We start from the raw sequence: 17933 nt of genomic DNA on the forward strand, positions 1-17933 counted from the left end.
ATTTTATCAGTGTTGCCCAGTAATTTTATCTGGTCATTTGTTAGTAAATTTTCGTAAATATCTGATTGAGCGAGACAACGTGTTTTTAGCACGGCGATGGAGTTGTTGTTGTTTTTTAATGTTGTTGTCATTGGAACCAAGTTAATCTCAGATTTATCAAAAAATGATATGTCGTTATGACCGATTGTTTAAATACTTGTAATGGCACATAATTCTGCTATGATTCCCTGTGTATTGATCTGAGATAAATTTGAGACTTTTTTTTGAGATATTGAATTTGAAACATTTGCACCTCAATATTTTCTATACTCCTGGACTAATATGATACTTAACTTAGACATATTGAGTATACGCAATCTTTGAGTTGTAAGGTGGAGATTTTCTACTAAAGTCATGCACCCCTGCCTTGCCGTTCCATTGCCCTGCTAGCACTGTCCGTGCCTTTCTTTGCCTACCCTTCCTATGCCTTTTCTGGTGCCTGCCTACTATGTCCTTGCCTGTGGCTCCCATGCCTTGCCTACCCCTGTCTTCCTGATTCCTCTTCCTATTTCCTTGCATGCCTTTGCCTTGGCAACCTCTCCGCAACACTTTCTATATTGATTTCCAGTTTATTCTAGTTTTCTTAAAACATAAGAGTCAGATCTTATTACATTCATAAAATTTGGTTACTAGACGAATCCTCTTCCAACTTATGGTTTTTTAGTATTGAAAAGCCTGTTTCTTATACGATCACTTCTGTGGCGCACAATTTTTGTTTAGCTTGGTTAGATTTACATTCAACATGGAGAAAAAGAAAGTTGATCATAGATCTGGAAATTAATTCTTTCTTTTTAGAAATTTTAACCCGGGGCATTTTTATCTTTCTAAAATATTTCTAAAAAGTGCTGTTTTTAAAAACCCGTGTCTCGTGTCTATTTTGAGTACACAAATCAATCATCGAATGGAGTTTACAAATTGAACTCGTTTATTTGGTTTTATTTTACCGAAAGATATTGTGCAACAGCAGAATAATCGAGTCAGCATCGTAGACACTATGCCAAATTCTTAGAAATGTATGAATAGACTCGAGGCGGGATTGTTGCCAAGTGATTGTATATTCTCTGCTATTCTATGAGAGAATGCGATGAGGTTGAAGTTTGTTTAGATTGTGCAAAGGTATATAAAGATTTTAATTTTACTTATATATTTTATCAAGTTTTTTTCTTTTCTTTTTTTCTTCTTTAGTTTATTGTTGGTTATGAGAAGCCAGCGACACTTTCAAAGTTCATGTTTTTAAAATGTACTTAGATAATCAGGAAAAGTCGTTTGTTTACTATATAAAGTTAAGCTAGCGAAAGATTCCATGTTTGAAAAATCACTAATTTTTAGCTAAATTTTATTGGTGCGAAGTAGAAGGATTGCTCAAATGGGTATAGATGTCTATACGCTTAGAGTTAAACACAATATTCTCAGCAATTAGTTTACTGTGTTATGACATACACAAATAGTTCTTTTCTGTAAAGTTTCTTTCGTGGCAAAGTTTTCCAGATTTTCATAAATCAATTTTTATACAGAACTTTTTTTTTATATGTTTACAAGGAATTTTCAATCACGAGTTCTAACTCTTTCTTGTAGATATTTTTCATTAAAAATTCGTCATGTATGACTGAACAATTTAAATATGTTTAATTCATTCCTTCCAAGTCTACAAGATTATAGTAAGTGCTTCTTTTTATTTCTATTTATATAAGCTGACACGGTCTATTGTGCCTGGAGCTTGGGGAGAGAATTATTTGTAAAGGGCTAGGCTGTTGCCAAGCAACAAAAGAAATTAAATGTTGTGTCAATAGAAGCCAGCTTTTTATTACTTTTTGTTTTTGGTTGGTTTAGTAATTTAATACATCCTGGCAACCTTGTTCCCAGATTTTTCTGCCTTTTTTATATTGGGACGCCTTCCATCCTAATATAAAAAAAGGCAAGAGATCATGGGAATGGGGTTGACATTCTTAAGTTTCTTATGCAAATATTTTCAATACCCAAATAAAAAGTAAACATGTCTTCACGGCTTTAAAAAAAAGTGGAAACGTGTTTGTTTTTTAAAAGAATTCCTATTTATGGGGTCATGTCAAAGGTTGCTGATAGTAGAGGGTCTTTTAATCTTCAAGTTGATTAACCAGCTTCTTAGCACCAGCTATTTTTTCTACCTGTGAAAATTTGACCCTTAAAATGTGTTCATCAGTAGTAAATTCAACATACACAAAAAAAATTCCTGGCGCATAATATAGCACTATTTTAACAACGTTGCTTCTAAGAGACTTGCAATGGTTTAGCTAAAAAGGTTAAGTTGATTGATGCGAGGTTAAAGGATGCTAAATAAGTTGCTTAATTTTTTTTGCCTAATTTATAAAAAGTGTGTAACCTGTTGTAATTAAAAAAAATACTAATTTCAGCATAGAGATTTCTTAAAGAAATTTCAATTTTTTTCTTAAACAGTCTTTTAAAATTTTTATTGATTTTATTGTTCCTTCTATGTAAGCAGAATTATAATTCTTCGTTTAAACAATTTAATGATTTCGAATAGTCATGTCTATTGCATTCTCTATAATTCTTGATTCAATCTTGTTATTTTGAAACACAAAGTTTATACCCGTTTATAGCTGCGATGTCTTCTTTCTTAGTCACCGATCAAGACGTCCAAGAATTTCAACGCCTTAAACGGATAGATGAAATTCAAAATATTTTGAAGGAAAATCCAGATAAGAACATAATACTAAAGGTCAGTCTACATTTAGTTAATTCTTACACAAGCTAATACAGAATTTAAAATTGGTAAAATCACGATTGAATACCAGGCTTTGGAATTTAGAATAAGGAAACGAACATTTAAAACTAAAGCTAAGGTTAACGCGCGGGTTCAATTTGAAAATGGTATTAATGGTTTACAGGTTTTTTTTTGTAAGAAAAATTTTTATAAGAAAATTTAAAGAAAATCTCCAGCTTCAGCGTGTTAAGTTCCAATTTTTAAAGACTTTGATATTTCGGTCGCTAAATCATCATAACTTTCAAAAACACAACACAATCAAGTTTCTTTTTATAGTCCAATGTACATCCTAACAAGATTTATCTAAAAATAACAAAAGACTTTAATGAATACAAAGAAAATATTAAAGAAAATTAAGCCTCAGGTCAAAAAACGGTTTTCTTATAAAAAGAAACGTGTATAAAAGAAATTTGTGAGAAAATGTTTTTTTTATAATACCTTACTAATAGTGTGTGCGTAGTTTAAAATAATGGCAATAATATAGGCAGAAGAACTTTGAATAAATCCCTGATTACACTGCAATCTTTTGTAACTAAAGTCGGAAGTTAAATTTTTGCAATTATACTCATGTTTCTAAAGAAAAAACCTGTATATTTTGTTTTACAAAAAGTTATTTCAGTTATTTCCAATCTAAGTTCATCTCATCTCATCTCATATAGTAAGTTCAGAATTAGCCCAGATTCTAGAAAATTTGCAGATTCAGCCATCTAACGCAATCATGCTTAAAAATATAAATGTTAAATTAGAAATAACAATATTGATAAGGCTTACTAATTTTATAAATGGAACTTATAAATATTTAATTTTTAGGAGTTTGTCAGAAATGCTGAAAATGCGGGAGCATCCAGAATTGTCTTCATCCACGATGAAAACGATCATCGTTTTATCAAAGGACAACATTTTTCTTCTGATATTATTGCCGAGTCACAGGTACCTATGGATTTTAAGTAAAAATGTACATTCCCTTCTTGTTGTAATTATCTTCTTCATCATCAATACCACTTAGCATGCTTTGTTCATACTAGCATGGGAGGGTAGTTTATTCCTCTCTACTTGTTGACAAGGCAGTTGGTGCAACGTAATACTTTCCTACAAGAAAAACCTTTTATGCTACGTAAGAAAACACTCCTGATCATATTGAAATAGAACTAATTCGTGCATTACTAATGGAATTCGCTCCGTGGTTCTCAGAACCGAGACCTGCAGACGAACCCACTACACTATGTGCGACACTTTATTATGATTTACACCTATACTTGCCCATCATGATCAAAGTTCCGATCGCAATAAAACATTCTCCGTTGAGATGGATACACAGCTGTGTCATGATAAAGATTCATTTATAAACACTACTGACTCATCGGCTCTATAGCAGTCTTCCACCAAACTCTTTAATAAATTTAATAGGCGGCTAGAAGCTTAATATCTCCCATATGGTTTTTTTTGAGGGGCACATTTTGCGATTTTGAATGACTTGGTGTTTTTTTAGTATAAACAGGGGGATATCGTTTCGACTATGAATTTTTACTTTGTGTTATCATTCTCTACATTTTCCATCTTTTTATGATAGGGACCAGCGTTGTATGTGTTTATGGATACCCTAATGACTCCTTCTGATTGGGATGAGCTGAGTTCAATCCACCGCAAATTATTGCGTGACGATTTCAACAAGAGAAGAAGATTTGGTGACAAGTTTCAATCTGTTTTTCATATCAGTGGTGAGTTGTTCGTTTTCGCTGCATGTTTCACCTCACAAGCTGCATAATTACTTTCAATCTGGTCAGGTTGTTTTACAACACGAAACGACACGACACAAATCGAAACGGCGCGATATAGTAATAAATGATACTTAATTTTGCCTTTTTCATGATGGAATGCGTTTTTGTCAATTTTTGTTTGTTTTGCAGATCAAATGGTCGTGGCAAGTGGCAGCAGGATGGCGTATGTTGATCCACTAACACGCGTTCAGTCGGATCTTGAATATTTGGATTTTTCCCAATCTCGGGATAGAATGCTGTTTGCTGATGTTTCACTATCAGATTTTAACTTGTTTAAAAAATTACCACCAAGATTTTCGCTTGATGCTGATGGTTTTTGTAATGGTACCTTATTTCGATTTCCTCTTCGACATGTACGAACGGAGCTGTCAAAAGCATGTTGCACGAAAGACCATCTAACAGTCCTATTTGAATCCTTTATAGACAATGGCCATTTAAATCTTTTGTTTGCAAAAAATCTGGAAACAATATCATTGTACAAGATCGGTACTAAAAAGAATACTCTTAAAGAGGTTTTTATGCTAAAAATAACTGAGGGATCTTCGCAACAATATCAACAGAAGAGAAAAGACTTTCATAATCTTATGAAAGGATGTACGGGAGAACAGAATCTCGGCGAGGAAGTGTTGAACCATCATGTTAAAATAGAAGAACGAATACACGGCTTACGCAGTGTTTGCTCATACGATGTGAGCGAACAGTTTGGTTGCCATGGTGATCTCAACAATGTTGCTATTAGTAACAATTTATTTTACAATCCCTACATCGCAGTTGCTATGCCAATGGATGACGTCGAGGCTGGTGTTGTGTGCAGTTCTGCAGAATTATTAAATCCAGCTCCCTCTGGATTCCCGGTTTATATAAATGGTGGCTTTGTCGATTCGTTAGATATATTGACGTGGAAAGATTCGGATTGGAACGACCTTTTGGTGAAGCATCTTCTTCCAATCGTTTATGTCAACTTGATGAAATTTATGATGCAGGAAGATAGAAAATTTGACTTGATCTACCAACTGTGGCCTGATCTAAATTACGTAAATCAAAAATGGCTGCCTTACTGCGGAAATATTTTAGCCAAACTAACAGCAATTCCAAGTATGTTTGTTGAAAACAAAAAAGAATGGGTGTTTATTAAAGACGCTGTTTTCATCAATGAAAGAAGTTTCAGATCAAGAAATCAACATCTTGCTGTGTTCAATTTTCTGGAGAGTTTAGCAATCAACGTTGTCAACGTTCCCGACCGTATTGTGAACACATTTAAAACGCATTTTAACGTAGTGAACAAAGAAAGTATACAATTACTACTTAAACATTATCCGCAGTATTACCATCAACTGACTACTCCAGAGCAATCCCATGTCTTCTCGTTTGTCTTTCAAACTTTAAGCGATTTGAAGAACATAAGTGGTCTAATGTTGCTGCGTCTCGGAAATGGACAATACTCGTGTATCCAACCACGAAGTGAACAAAATGCAATGTATCTTACAACAAATGTTGCAACGAAAGAAATCTTACCACGATGGAAAAATGTCGTGGACGAGGAAATGTTTTACAACAGAGAGATGTTGTTGACACTTGTTATAGCTGCAGCACGTTCAGGTAAATATTTTGTTGATAATTTAAAAAATGTTAAAGCGAGTTGTTGCTTCCTCGATATACTGTACATCAATTTGTCCCGTGAAATCTACAGTAGACAAATTCCCTGCATATATTCAGGTTGTAGGAAGCCATGCGTGAATTATTGATTTTGAGAATATTTTCAATGTAGGGAAATCAAAAGTCTAAGTTTCTAAATATACAGAACAAAGTTACTACATATTATTATTTTTAAAACTCTTTGATTATCCCATTTACCCCTAACTTTATTTGCAGGTCAAACGAACCTGGTGTTATTAGACAATTTCGAGAATGTCCGACACGCTGTAATATCAAACCTTCCACAACAATGGACGTCAACTAACCAAATTCTTGTGGAGTGGCCATTAAATGATCATACGTTCCCTGAAAAATCATGGCTGTCTTATTTCTGGAGGTACGTCAAAACACAACGAATCCGTATGGAGAAGTTGGATGGTCTTCCTTTAATTCCAATTACACAACTTAGGAAGCAGTACTTGTATAAACTTTGTCAACCACCTTTACTTATGTGCGATGGTTTATCAAATGGGTTGGAAGATTTCTTTCGTCAGATCGGTCTAATATTTTGTGACGGAAAGGAAATACCTTCATTGATAGACGATTTGGTGTCTGCTGATAGATTACTACTACCAACTAATGGTGTTCTACAAGCTTTTCAGAATATTGGCGTGTATAAAGGAGTGGATATGATCAACGTGATGTTAGATAAATCATCTCCTGATGTACATCAATCTATTCTTGAAATTATATTACAATCCACTGAGGAAATACCTGCTGTGATTTGCGACTTAAATTTGTTGACGGCTGTTAACGGAAACACTCGTATCTCAATTAGGGATGGAAAAATTGTCAATACAGACGACGTTCCAAAAGTTTGGAATTGTGATTTTGGAAAATTTGTTATCTCAGAGTCCATATCCGATATTGTTAACGGTCGATTGCATGACAGTTTGACATATTGGTCATTCGAAGATATCTCTGCCTTTGTCTTACAAAATTATGAATTACTTTCTGAAGATGAGGTGGTTTCTTTCAACGAATTTCTTCTTCAAAGATTGCCGCAATGTGAAGTGTCAGAAATCTTCCTTGATACTTTAAAAAACAATATTTTTGTCACCAGTGAAGGAGTGCGTTGCCAACCTAAAGACTTGTTCGAACGCACAGAATTATTCGACCTTCTCTTTTCCGGAGAGGTAGGAAGGTTTCCTGATGAAAACTTTGACGCAGCAACATTGAAGCTGATTGGATTAAAATCAACAATTAATGACATCACTGTAGAGGACATTGGATCCAGCATTCAAAGCATTATTAATTTATCTACACCCAGAGAAAGAATCACTGCAAAAGCTAAAGCCATACTATCCATCAGCTTTAAAAGAAAGTTTGACTTGGGCGGATATATGGAATTTTCATGGATGCCGATTCAAGAACACCGTCCTACGGATTACCCTTCTTCACTGGAGTGGTTTGGAGGTCTGGAAAAGAGAGAAAGTGTTGTGCATTTAGAAGCCGTGGGTAACATATATGCGCCCAGGTTTAACCATTTAGTTGGTTCCGTCTCGTACATTGTTGATGAGGAATTAACTGAAGAACTCCAAAAGCTTCATTTTATAGCTGTTCCAACGTTAGATACTGTTCTATCACACTTGGAAAAGATTCACGACATAGAAGATTTTGCTGAGGAGGAAACACTCCTTTATTGCAAGATGATCTTTGACGTGTATAAATATCTAGCTTTGTTTGATGTCAACGATGTTGCAAGTCGTTTCAAAGAAAACAATTTCAAGATATGGCAAGGTAAATCCTTTTTATCTTATGACCAGATTTCACTGGCGGAAACGAAAGTTGATGTGAGTCCCTACTTCGAGTTGCTGCCAAAAACGTTCCCGAAAAGTTTTAAACAGGTCCTGCAAAAACTGGGTTGCTGTGGCGAGACAGAAGAGACAGTGTATGTTGAAGTTCTAGGAAAAATGAAGGTAAAATATGATGAAGTCGGCCACGAGACTAGCGACGCTGATTTAAAGCTCGCTTTGAAAATTACAACAGCCTTAGCAGGAAAAGCACTGGATGATGAAGTTAAATCGTCAATATTTATCCCAGTGGAGTCAGAAACACTAAAATTTTGTTTAGTTAAGGATTGCTTCTATTTTGACTTTAAAGAAGACACAAGTACTGAGCACATCAAAGATTTCAACATAGTGCATCGTAAGTTAGGTAGAAAGATTGCTGATCAACTTGGCGTGCCCTATTTAGTATGCGAAAAAATGATCTCAGATGTCAGTTCTAGCAAAAATCAGGAAATTTTAATATCGCGTATAAAGAATAACATAGATGAACAATCTAGCGAGACCGCATTGCCGGTCCAACTCATTCGAAACGGCGACAGTATTGGTGCTACGAAAGTTTGTTTCTTATTCGATGAACGACAAAACAAGAATTTTAAAACAGCGTTAATAGATGGAGGCATGAAAGATTGGCAAGGTCCTGCTCTTTGGGTGTATTTTAATACATGTTTCAAAGACGAAGATTTCCAAATTCTAAGTGACAATTGCACTGGGAAATCAAAGACGCGAGATTTTCATGCAGTATACAGCATAACTGACGTCCCAAGTTATTTCAGTGGAGACACAATGTTAATAGTTGATCCACATATGAAGTATCTCGGGAAGGCTTGCGAACAGAAAAATATACATGCCGTCAAAATTCCTATAACGCCATCCAATGTTAATGCAAAGAAATTCTCAGATCAGTTTAAACCGTTTCATGGAATATTTGGCGCATGCGTAGATTACAGTAACGAAAACGTGAAACAGTTTGACGGAACTCTCATCAGGTTACCATTAAGGAATGACACTACAGCGGCTAAAAGCAAACTGAAGCAAGACTTAGTGGACATGAAATTGTTGTTTGAGGGTGTGAAGCGTTTGTTGAGTGACTTACTTCTCTTCACTAAACATGTATGTTCGGTTGAGATACTTTACTTGAATGCAGAATCCAAATCGTTCGCAGAAAATCTTACACTCTGTTCTGTGCATAGAAATATTATCTTGCCTCAAAATAAGATGGATAATCAAGACATATCAGGCAATGAGGAGATCGAAGAAAGAATGTCGTGTGTCGAAATACAAGGTGAAGATGATAAAACAAAAAAATGGTATGTTGCGCGCGATGACCAGTCAAGCGAATCAAATAGTGCAGTAGCTATTGGATACGAAGAGAAAGAGGATGGGACAGTGACGCTGGTGACAGATGCTGAAATAAACAACATCTACTCCTTCTTACCACTGCAAGTTAAAAGTTTCTTGCCTGTTTCTATACACGACGCTAGGTTAAGTGTTGCTGCTATAGCAAGTGGAAAAGTTGAGAAAGAGATAAGTCGTAAAATAGTAGAGTTATATCTCAAGTTAATTGTCCAACTGTGTAAACAGTTTCCTGGGTGGTCATTGAAAGAATGGATTCAAATGTTTCCCCTGCAGAATCATGTCCAGCTTCCATTTGTATTTGATATAGCGCAGCAGGTAACAAAACATTTGTGCACGTGCAGCGAAGCTGTCATTCCGATTGGTGGAAACGTGTGGATGAAGTGGGATAATGTCAGATTTCTAACGAAAACGTTTGATCAGAAATTAACTAGATTAGTTCTATCCTATATGAATTGGTATTACAAACAGTCAAATCAGAAAGAGTTGGTGTGTGTCGAGTTATCAGACGAATTTACAAGATTATTTCCAGATGAAGTTTCCAAGCATACTGTAAACGAAGAAAATTTCCTTGGTGTATTTTTCAAATCTTTACACTGGGATGGGGTAGATCAGAAAGTGCGAGATGAAATCTTGAGCTTTTTGTTAAACGAATATATAGTGCACAAAAAGCTGAGAAAATACCTGTCTTCTACACCTTGCATCCCTACCCAACCACGTGGTAGGCTACGCTTACCAAGTGAGCTTGTTATGCCAGACAGTAGAGTTGGGGTACTGTATCATACTAATGAGGAAGTATTTCCAGAAACTAGCTTTCAAACTTCCACCTTGCAAGCGTTGGGCATGGTTGCAGTTACACTGTCGTGGGAGAGATTGATTAAAAGAATTAAGTCTGTTTGGTTGTTAGCTCAAAATAAAGACGACATACCCTGCGCTATCTTACGAAGTCAATACCTCGTGCAGTTTATCGAGGAGAAGTTACAAAGAGATAACCTGTCTGACGAAGCACGCAACGAGCTGCTACATGAACCGTTCATACCAGTGTTAAAGAAAACAGACGACTCGTTGTTTTCGAGTTGGTATATGGATGAACGTATGTTTGCTTCAATAGGTGAGGTGTATCCTTCCAAATATAAGGATATTGCGTGTTTATCTGTCCTCCTTTGTGGTGAAGCTTTTGATAAAATTGTGATGAAACTAAAACCAGGTTGTGCGCCTGCAATAGACACAGTAAAACTGCAAATGGTCAAATTAAACGAAATTCACGAAGCTGGTTGTAAAGATGATCCTAGATTTATACACACGTTACAAACCTTTTACGATTACTTGAAGCACGATGTAAAAAACGTCCCATATGAAGAGCTGAAAAACCTCAAAGTACTATACACTAATACTGGTGAACTTGCTCTTCCTCATCGAATGTATTTTGAAGTTTCCCAGGAGATTCCCAACTATATACACCAACTTCCAGCGCTTTTGAGGCTTAAATTTCCCGATGTAATGTTGAATCTTGGTGTAAGAAAGCATTGTGATGTTAACACTTACGTGCAAGTGTTACAAGAAGTCAAAGAAGACTTCACATCCCGTCTACCTGAGAGTATCTTGCACACAGTTTTGTACCGCGTCCTGCCACAAATGATTACCGCTGATTGTTCCGGAGACATTTTTCTACCGGACAGATCTGGTGTTATGCGAAACGTCAGAGATATGTATTTTACGGAACAGGTTTTGCTACATGGTCAACAATCTGATCAATTCATCCACGAAGGAATTTCAAAATCACTTAGTTGTCGTCTCGGCATTCGGCAGTATCAAAGACCACAAAATGCAATACAACTCGCATCTGATGGCGGAAATCTTGTAAGTTCACCTTCTTTATTTAGAGCGGATTTTGTGCCAAATACTCCTATTCAGGATGTACTGAAAGAAATGCTGTTTAACGCTGACGATGCAGCTTGTACAGAAGTTGAATTTGTACTCGATTCTAGACACCGTGTCGCTCAAACTGATTTATGCAACCAATGGAAAGAGATGCTAGGACCAGCGTTAATATTAAAAACGAACAGTGTGTTCACGAAGGATAACCTCCAGTCTTTTCCATCTTTAAACAGAATTAACTGCGATGTTCTAACTACAGGAATGTACGGTCGCGGCGACGTTGTAGCTTGCGCGATCACTGATTATCCGTCCGTCCTAACACATGTTGCTGCGTGTAACAGCGTGTTAAAGATAGTCGATTGCAACGCTTTGTCCGACGACAACGCCATAGAATCTGGGTATTTTTTCCTTGAAAACGCATACAACTGCGAGGAAGTAAAAGAAACTTTTTTGGTGGAAAGTTTAAATCCAACTGATTCAAAGGATGTCACTTTGTTTCGCTTTCCCTTGAGGACTGAGAACATGGCGTATCAATCTCAAGTTTCTAATAATGTAACAACAATTGACGATATGAAGGAAATTATTGGGGCTTTCTTGAAAGATGTGCCAGGTTTTCTTTTATTACTAAGACATGTCGAAAAGCTATCCTTCAGTGTTATTGACGAAAATGGAAAAGTTGCAAGTAATGATTTTCGTCTGCGAAAATATGGCGCAAGCAAGCAAAAAGTAAAGAATTTCCAAAACTTTGAAAAAAAACTTCATCGAAACTTAGGAAATGTCACGCATTTGACGCGCGAGTCACAGCGTATATTGTACAACGCGTGTCTGCAACACACCTCTTCAACTGATACTCACGTTCATCACGTAAATATGCTGAAGCAAGTTGGTTTTTCTGACTTGACCGATTTGGACTCATCTATCGTGTCATTGGTTGAAAACAACGAATTGAAATTAATACCAATGGGTGTGGTAGTTTCCATTTTGGAAGACAACGCATGTCCATACTGTGAAAGTGTGTCAACTTGTAACCCGGATGAGCTGTTTCATGCTGCAGATAATTTCTATAAGGGTCTGTTAAATAACGAATTAAAAGATTGTATATTCGGTGGAAATTTTGTTTTGAATGCGCAAGAACAATCGTACGGATCAAGTGGAGAGTTAAAGCAAGAATGGAATCGGCATGTTTTGAAAAACTGCGTGGTACCTTGTTATGTCGAACATGTGGTAACTTCAGCAGAAAGGTTAGCAGTTGAGGATGTAGGTACTTCAGAAGAAATGCTACAAAAGGTCAACAGTTTTTATCAACTATTTCCATCACTAGAAGATTTCAACCCTTATGATTTTTGGGATAGTTTCGTTGAGGAGTTCTACCGACAAATTTTAAGTAAACGCGTATTATCTGTTTTAAAAGTTGAAGAAAACTGTCTGGCCTTCTACACCCCGAAAGAATACTTGGTATATATACCAGCAACAAGAGAACATTCATTCATGTGTGTTAAATCACAACTTCTTTGTGTTCTTCAGCGATGTATGATCACAACAGATGTATTACCAGAAAGAATTACTTCAAATATTGAAAAATACGGAACTTCCTTAACCAAGGTAACGCCTGCGTTGGTGCGAGAACAGTTAAATAAAGTTAAAAATTCAATTTTGCCAGCACAAGGAGAGAACAGAAAAGTGAGCGCTTCTATCTTTCAAAACATTGAAGATACTTTAACTTTACTGCGCTACTGCTTAAGTGAGGATAATAACGTAGAAGAACTTCCACTTTGTATAGCTGCAGATGGGAGCATCTCAGAATTTTCATCAAAGAAACCCCTCTTCTTTACGCGATTCAGCAACATATTTGTAGATCATAAAGGCTTGTTTGTTCATCCTCTACTTTTTCAAACTTTATTGGAAGTTAAACGTGATTGGAGTGAACAAGCTTCCTTTAAAGATCTAACATTTGAAGCATTTTTGGAGCTCTTTGAGGAGTATGTTCCTACAGGAAGCTATTTGAACAGTTCATCGTTTGCTAGTGGTGTTGAGCTACCAACAGAAGAATGGCTGAACAGGGTGTGGATGTACCTACTCGAAACAAATGACGACCGTGATCAAATGTTTCACAGCATCTCAAGCTTGCCGTTGCTACTCACAACATACAAGGATAAAAAAATGCTACTTCCAGTTGGTAGAGGAAAGGCCATTATGTTTTGTGACGACTGCAACGATGACAGTCAAGATTTGATGAAAGCATATGGAGATGGTCTACTTGAAGCAAGTCACATTTTTGATTATGAGATAGCTAAGCACATTTTCGGTTGTGTGAATGTTGCTGAAAATTACATCGATGCAATGTTGCTGTCTTTTGAATGTGGAAATAACAAACCACCAACACCGTATCAAGCTCGACTTATACTTGAGCATTTAAACCAACAAGTAAAAGAACTTGGTGAAAATTATGTATTGAAACTGTGTTCGTTACCATTGTTTGAAAGATTGGATGGACAGATGGGCGATGCAGTTGGCGAGGTGTTCTTTTTAGAGAGAGACGTTCCACCTATTGCTAAAGAATTCCTTAAAGATGACAGAAAAGATCTGCTTTTAAAAACGACTGATACTCTGAAAAACTTGTTTCTCTCGCTTCATTTTAATTCATTAGACTCTTTGAGTGTCTATAAAAAATACATTTTTCCAGTCATAGATAGACTCACTGATGAGAAAGTTATGGAACACATGCAATTTCTTAAGAACGAGGTACTTCCTAATAAAACTAATGAGTTACTCAATGCTTTAGCAGCAGTAAAGTTTGTTCCGACGCAATGTGGAGAAAGGAAGTGCGTTACTGAACTGCATGACCCCAACATAGAGTTGTTCACTCTACTGCTTTCTAAAGATGACTTTCCGTCAGATATCTACGTAGAAGGTGATTGGTTGATTTTTTTAAAATCGATTGGTTTAAAAACTAAGGTCACTGTTGACTTATTTGTCAAGTTTGCCAAGCATGTCGAAGGAATGAAGGATTTGCAAGAAGCAACGAAACTATCAAAAAAGCTATGTGAAGAGTTGTCGGAGAGCGACTTATTTTTGACCGCGAAAGAAGCCTTGTCGAAAATTAAATCCATTAATTTCATAATACCATACAAAATTAATGAGCGTTTTGAAAAGATTTCGGCCAGCAAAAACTTAAACCAGAAGAAGATCTGCTTCAATAACTCCTCGATTCAAGAATATGAAAAGCTACTCTGGACAACAACCACAATTCTTCCCAAGTACGCTGTGAGTACAATACACCAAGCTACCCAACTTGGTGTTATGTGTCCCGCACAGGACAAGCAACCAGGGTCAAACATTTTCATAGATAGAGTTATCCAGCATATTAAAAACATCACTGAATCGATAACAAGCACAGATACAGCGACACACAAGAAGCTGAAAGAAGAAGACGGAGAGGTGATTGTTGATATATTAAGTTCGTTTTACAAATTTGTAGCTGATACAGGTTCTGTGACACAAGATATCGCTCGCATGTGTGGTGAAATAAGCTGTATATTAGTTTGCCATAGTAACGCCATCGATATCCCATCCAGAGCATTTCTTTGTAATGATACCCAGCTTTCACCTTATTTGAATCCGGTTTTTCCCGGATTTGAAAATCAATCTGGCGCTCTAGCAAAGATTGGTTGCGCGAAGCATCCAACTGCTAAATCCTATTGTGACATGCTTGCTTCGGTCCATTTAAAAATTGGTGGAAATGCACTTGATAATTCAGATTTTCGCTTGGTAAAAATAGCTTTGTTTCAACTCAGTGAAAGTTTGAAAGAGGTAAAAGAGAGTGAATTGAAGGGTGTGGAATTGTTTCTTCCAACTTCGGCTATTAGACAAGATGAAATGCGAATGACAATATCTAAGCAAGCCATTTTTATCAACGACTTGGAGATGCTAATAAGATTGAAATATTGCAAAGAACAAGTTCTATTGCTCTCTTATGAAGATGATAAAAATAAAAACGATAGATTATCATTTAATCAAAGTTTGTATGAACGCTTACCGTTGGAACTAAAGCCGAAATTAATCACGGAGGTGGTGATTGAATTCGTTGCAACCTGCCAGCAAGTCACAGTTAATCAAGACCACGTTAGTATGAAAGTTAAATCCGTTTTGCAGTCACCGTTGTTTTTAAAAAGTTTAGCACGGCTTGTTATGGACCGGGAGACAAATTCTGGAATGCGCAAAAATACTTTTCAAATGTTTAAGAATGCGAAAATAATAGTCGTGAAAGATTTAGTAACTAGTTTGACTTATCGAGGAGAAGTTATACTCGATAGTAAAACGAAAAAAATTTTTTTCGTTCAGAAGACTGAAACTGGTTTAGTTGTTTACGTTGCAGAGTCTGCTGTGGAAAGTAACTTCGACAAAATACCTCCCCTGATTTTTCAACTTTTCTGCGAAATCTTCAAGCAAAAAGAAAATGTTTTCTTGCAGTTATTTCATCCGCCCCCTGATGGTCTGGAAAAGTTACTCGAACAGAATGATATCAGGACTGTGATTGATATGGCTGAAGTTGTGAATTTCGATCAAATTGCCTGGATGGAGCAAGACATTGTCGAATTTAATAAAAATGAAGCGGTTATCGTCAGAGCAAAAAAGGATCAAACGAAATACTGTTACGGAAAAATTGTTGCAGTTGAAAAGCATACAAACAAAGCGTTGGCAGAGTGTCAAGTCAAGATATTTGAAAATATTACAGAAACTATCAAAGCGATGCATTTGTACAGATATGATGTTGTTGGAGGTCTGAATGCAGAAACGAAAACAACAAAAAATAAAAGTGCAAAAGATCAAGAAGCGGAGATCAGTTCAATGTTGACATGCAGCCAAGATGAAGAAGAAGTAAAGATAATTTCACGTAGGTTGTACATGAAACATTTTACAAATGACTCGAAAGAGTCACCTCTGTTTAACCATGTGCAAAAAGAAATAAAAAAGTTAAACAAAGAAATAGAAAAAGAATTCTCTGCATGGAACCACGAAGCTAAAATTTTAAAGGTAAGTGTAAAATGTATATTTTGTCGTTATTTTCTTACCTGGAATGTTTACACATTTTATGGACTCTGAACATTTTTTTTTAGCTCCGTAGATGATCCTGAGGACAACTCAAACGTAACATAACTTAAAACAGCGCATACCAGCACCAACGTATTGAAGCACAATGATTTTTCAAACAAAAACTTCAACCGACAACAAAAAGTTCGAAATGACTCACGCATGGAAAAGCGACCTTCACATATTTCCCGCCTTTTTACTGTAAACGTTAACGTTTTCCCAACCTCGTCCCAATGCTACATCATTTTTTCTCTGGCTACCTTTTAAGAAAAAATGACGAAAATAAATTCTAGCGGGAAAACTTAAAGCTGTTTATAGCAATTGTCTTGAAAATAAAAATTGAACACTGTTTTTTTTCTGCAACAAGTTATTATAAGTGTTTTTTTAAGGTAGATATTTTAAGTAGTAGAGTACAAGTTTTGTTTTAGAAGTAATCGCGTTGCTAAGGGCTGAGGCTGAAGTTTGGGTCAATACTTAAGCAACTGGCTAGGCTGGAAATTTAAAAAGTTAAGCCACTGCGACTTAAATCTGAATCACTGCAAACAACAACCTCTACAACATCAACAAAATAGTGTAAAGCTGAATTGTTGTGGAAATTAAATATGACTCTTAACAACTTCTAAGCAGGCTGATATTGCCCCTAGCAACTGATAAAAAGAAACGTGTAATTTTAAAACAAATTTTAGTTTTTATTAGAACAGATTCATTGGACTACTTTTTTTCCGGGACTTTTACGCATGAATATGGGAATGACAACGTCGCTGAGTTACTACTCGAATGTTTTGGAACGACGAGAATGTTTTTTACGACGACGTAATGTTTTTTACGACGACGTAATGTTTTTTACGACGACGTAATGTCTTTAGGTCCTCCGTGAAATAGTTTTATCAGGTTTCACGACAACTCCAGAAGTTAACAAGTCGAATTTTTGCCACCACAAGTAATTGGGTAGGCTATTTCTGTATTAGATTCACACATCACACTAGATAGGGAAATGTATGTTCTAGCACAGTCGCGCATACACGCACGCGCACGTCACAGCAAGTCCTCATTATCCAGCAATACCATCCAGTACCATGCCGTGCTTAGCCATGGTTATTCCCTAATAATCAGTGCAATGTAGTGTCGTCATCAAAACTCATACAAAAATGAGTCAAAAATTTTTAACATAATTCCCTAATAGTCTACTGCTCATCAAATCATACAAAAAATGAATCAAAGGGGAATTCCCTTATGCTAATAATCAATGCATGCGCAGTAAATCTCAGCAATCCTTGGACCTTGTTGGGATGGATTTAAAATGGTACTCTGCTACTGGTGCTCTGTAGAACTGTGCGATAAAGTCAGATGCCCCATGAGATACAACCCTCCACAGGTGAGTACAAAACATAAAGCGAAATCTGACTTTTTTCTTGTCAAGGAAAACATGGCTGCCCATATGAGCGATGGTGGTGAGTACGTATACGAGGGCTACTTTTGTGGAGATGCGTGCTGCTTGGCTTATGTGGAAGAGCGAAAGGTGTATGATAATGCATACGAAATATCACA

General features: G+C 36.4%; 1 protein-coding gene across 1 annotated transcript; it reads left to right on the forward strand.

Annotated features, from left to right (window-relative positions):
- The first annotated feature begins 206 nt into the window (after positions 1 to 206).
- On the forward strand, positions 207 to 17104 carry LOC130657351 (sacsin-like). The gene is made up of 8 exons (XM_057460329.1): positions 207 to 1155; positions 1615 to 1697; positions 2658 to 2755; positions 3611 to 3730; positions 4371 to 4518; positions 4708 to 6177; positions 6451 to 16328; positions 16412 to 17104. The coding sequence occupies exons 2-8, from the start codon at positions 1661 to 1663 to the stop codon at positions 16421 to 16423; spliced, it is 11763 nt and encodes a 3920-aa protein (XP_057316312.1). The 5' UTR covers positions 207 to 1155; positions 1615 to 1660; the 3' UTR covers positions 16424 to 17104.
- Positions 17105 to 17933: the final 829 nt, after the last annotated feature.

The sequence above is a fragment of the Hydractinia symbiolongicarpus genome, chromosome 9, assembly GCF_029227915.1.
Source record: "Hydractinia symbiolongicarpus strain clone_291-10 chromosome 9, HSymV2.1, whole genome shotgun sequence".
Taxonomy (NCBI): Eukaryota; Metazoa; Cnidaria; class Hydrozoa; order Anthoathecata; family Hydractiniidae; genus Hydractinia; species Hydractinia symbiolongicarpus.

Coding starts and splice junctions, on each gene's coding strand:
- LOC130657351 (XM_057460329.1), top strand. CDS start 1,661: ATGTTTAATTCATTCCTTCCAAGTCTACAAGATTATA. Junction 3,731..4,370: donor ATATTATTGCCGAGTCACAG/GTACCTATGGAT, acceptor TTTTTATGATAG/GGACCAGCGTTGTATGTGTT. Junction 6,178..6,450: donor TATAGCTGCAGCACGTTCAG/GTAAATATTTTG, acceptor CTTTATTTGCAG/GTCAAACGAACCTGGTGTTA.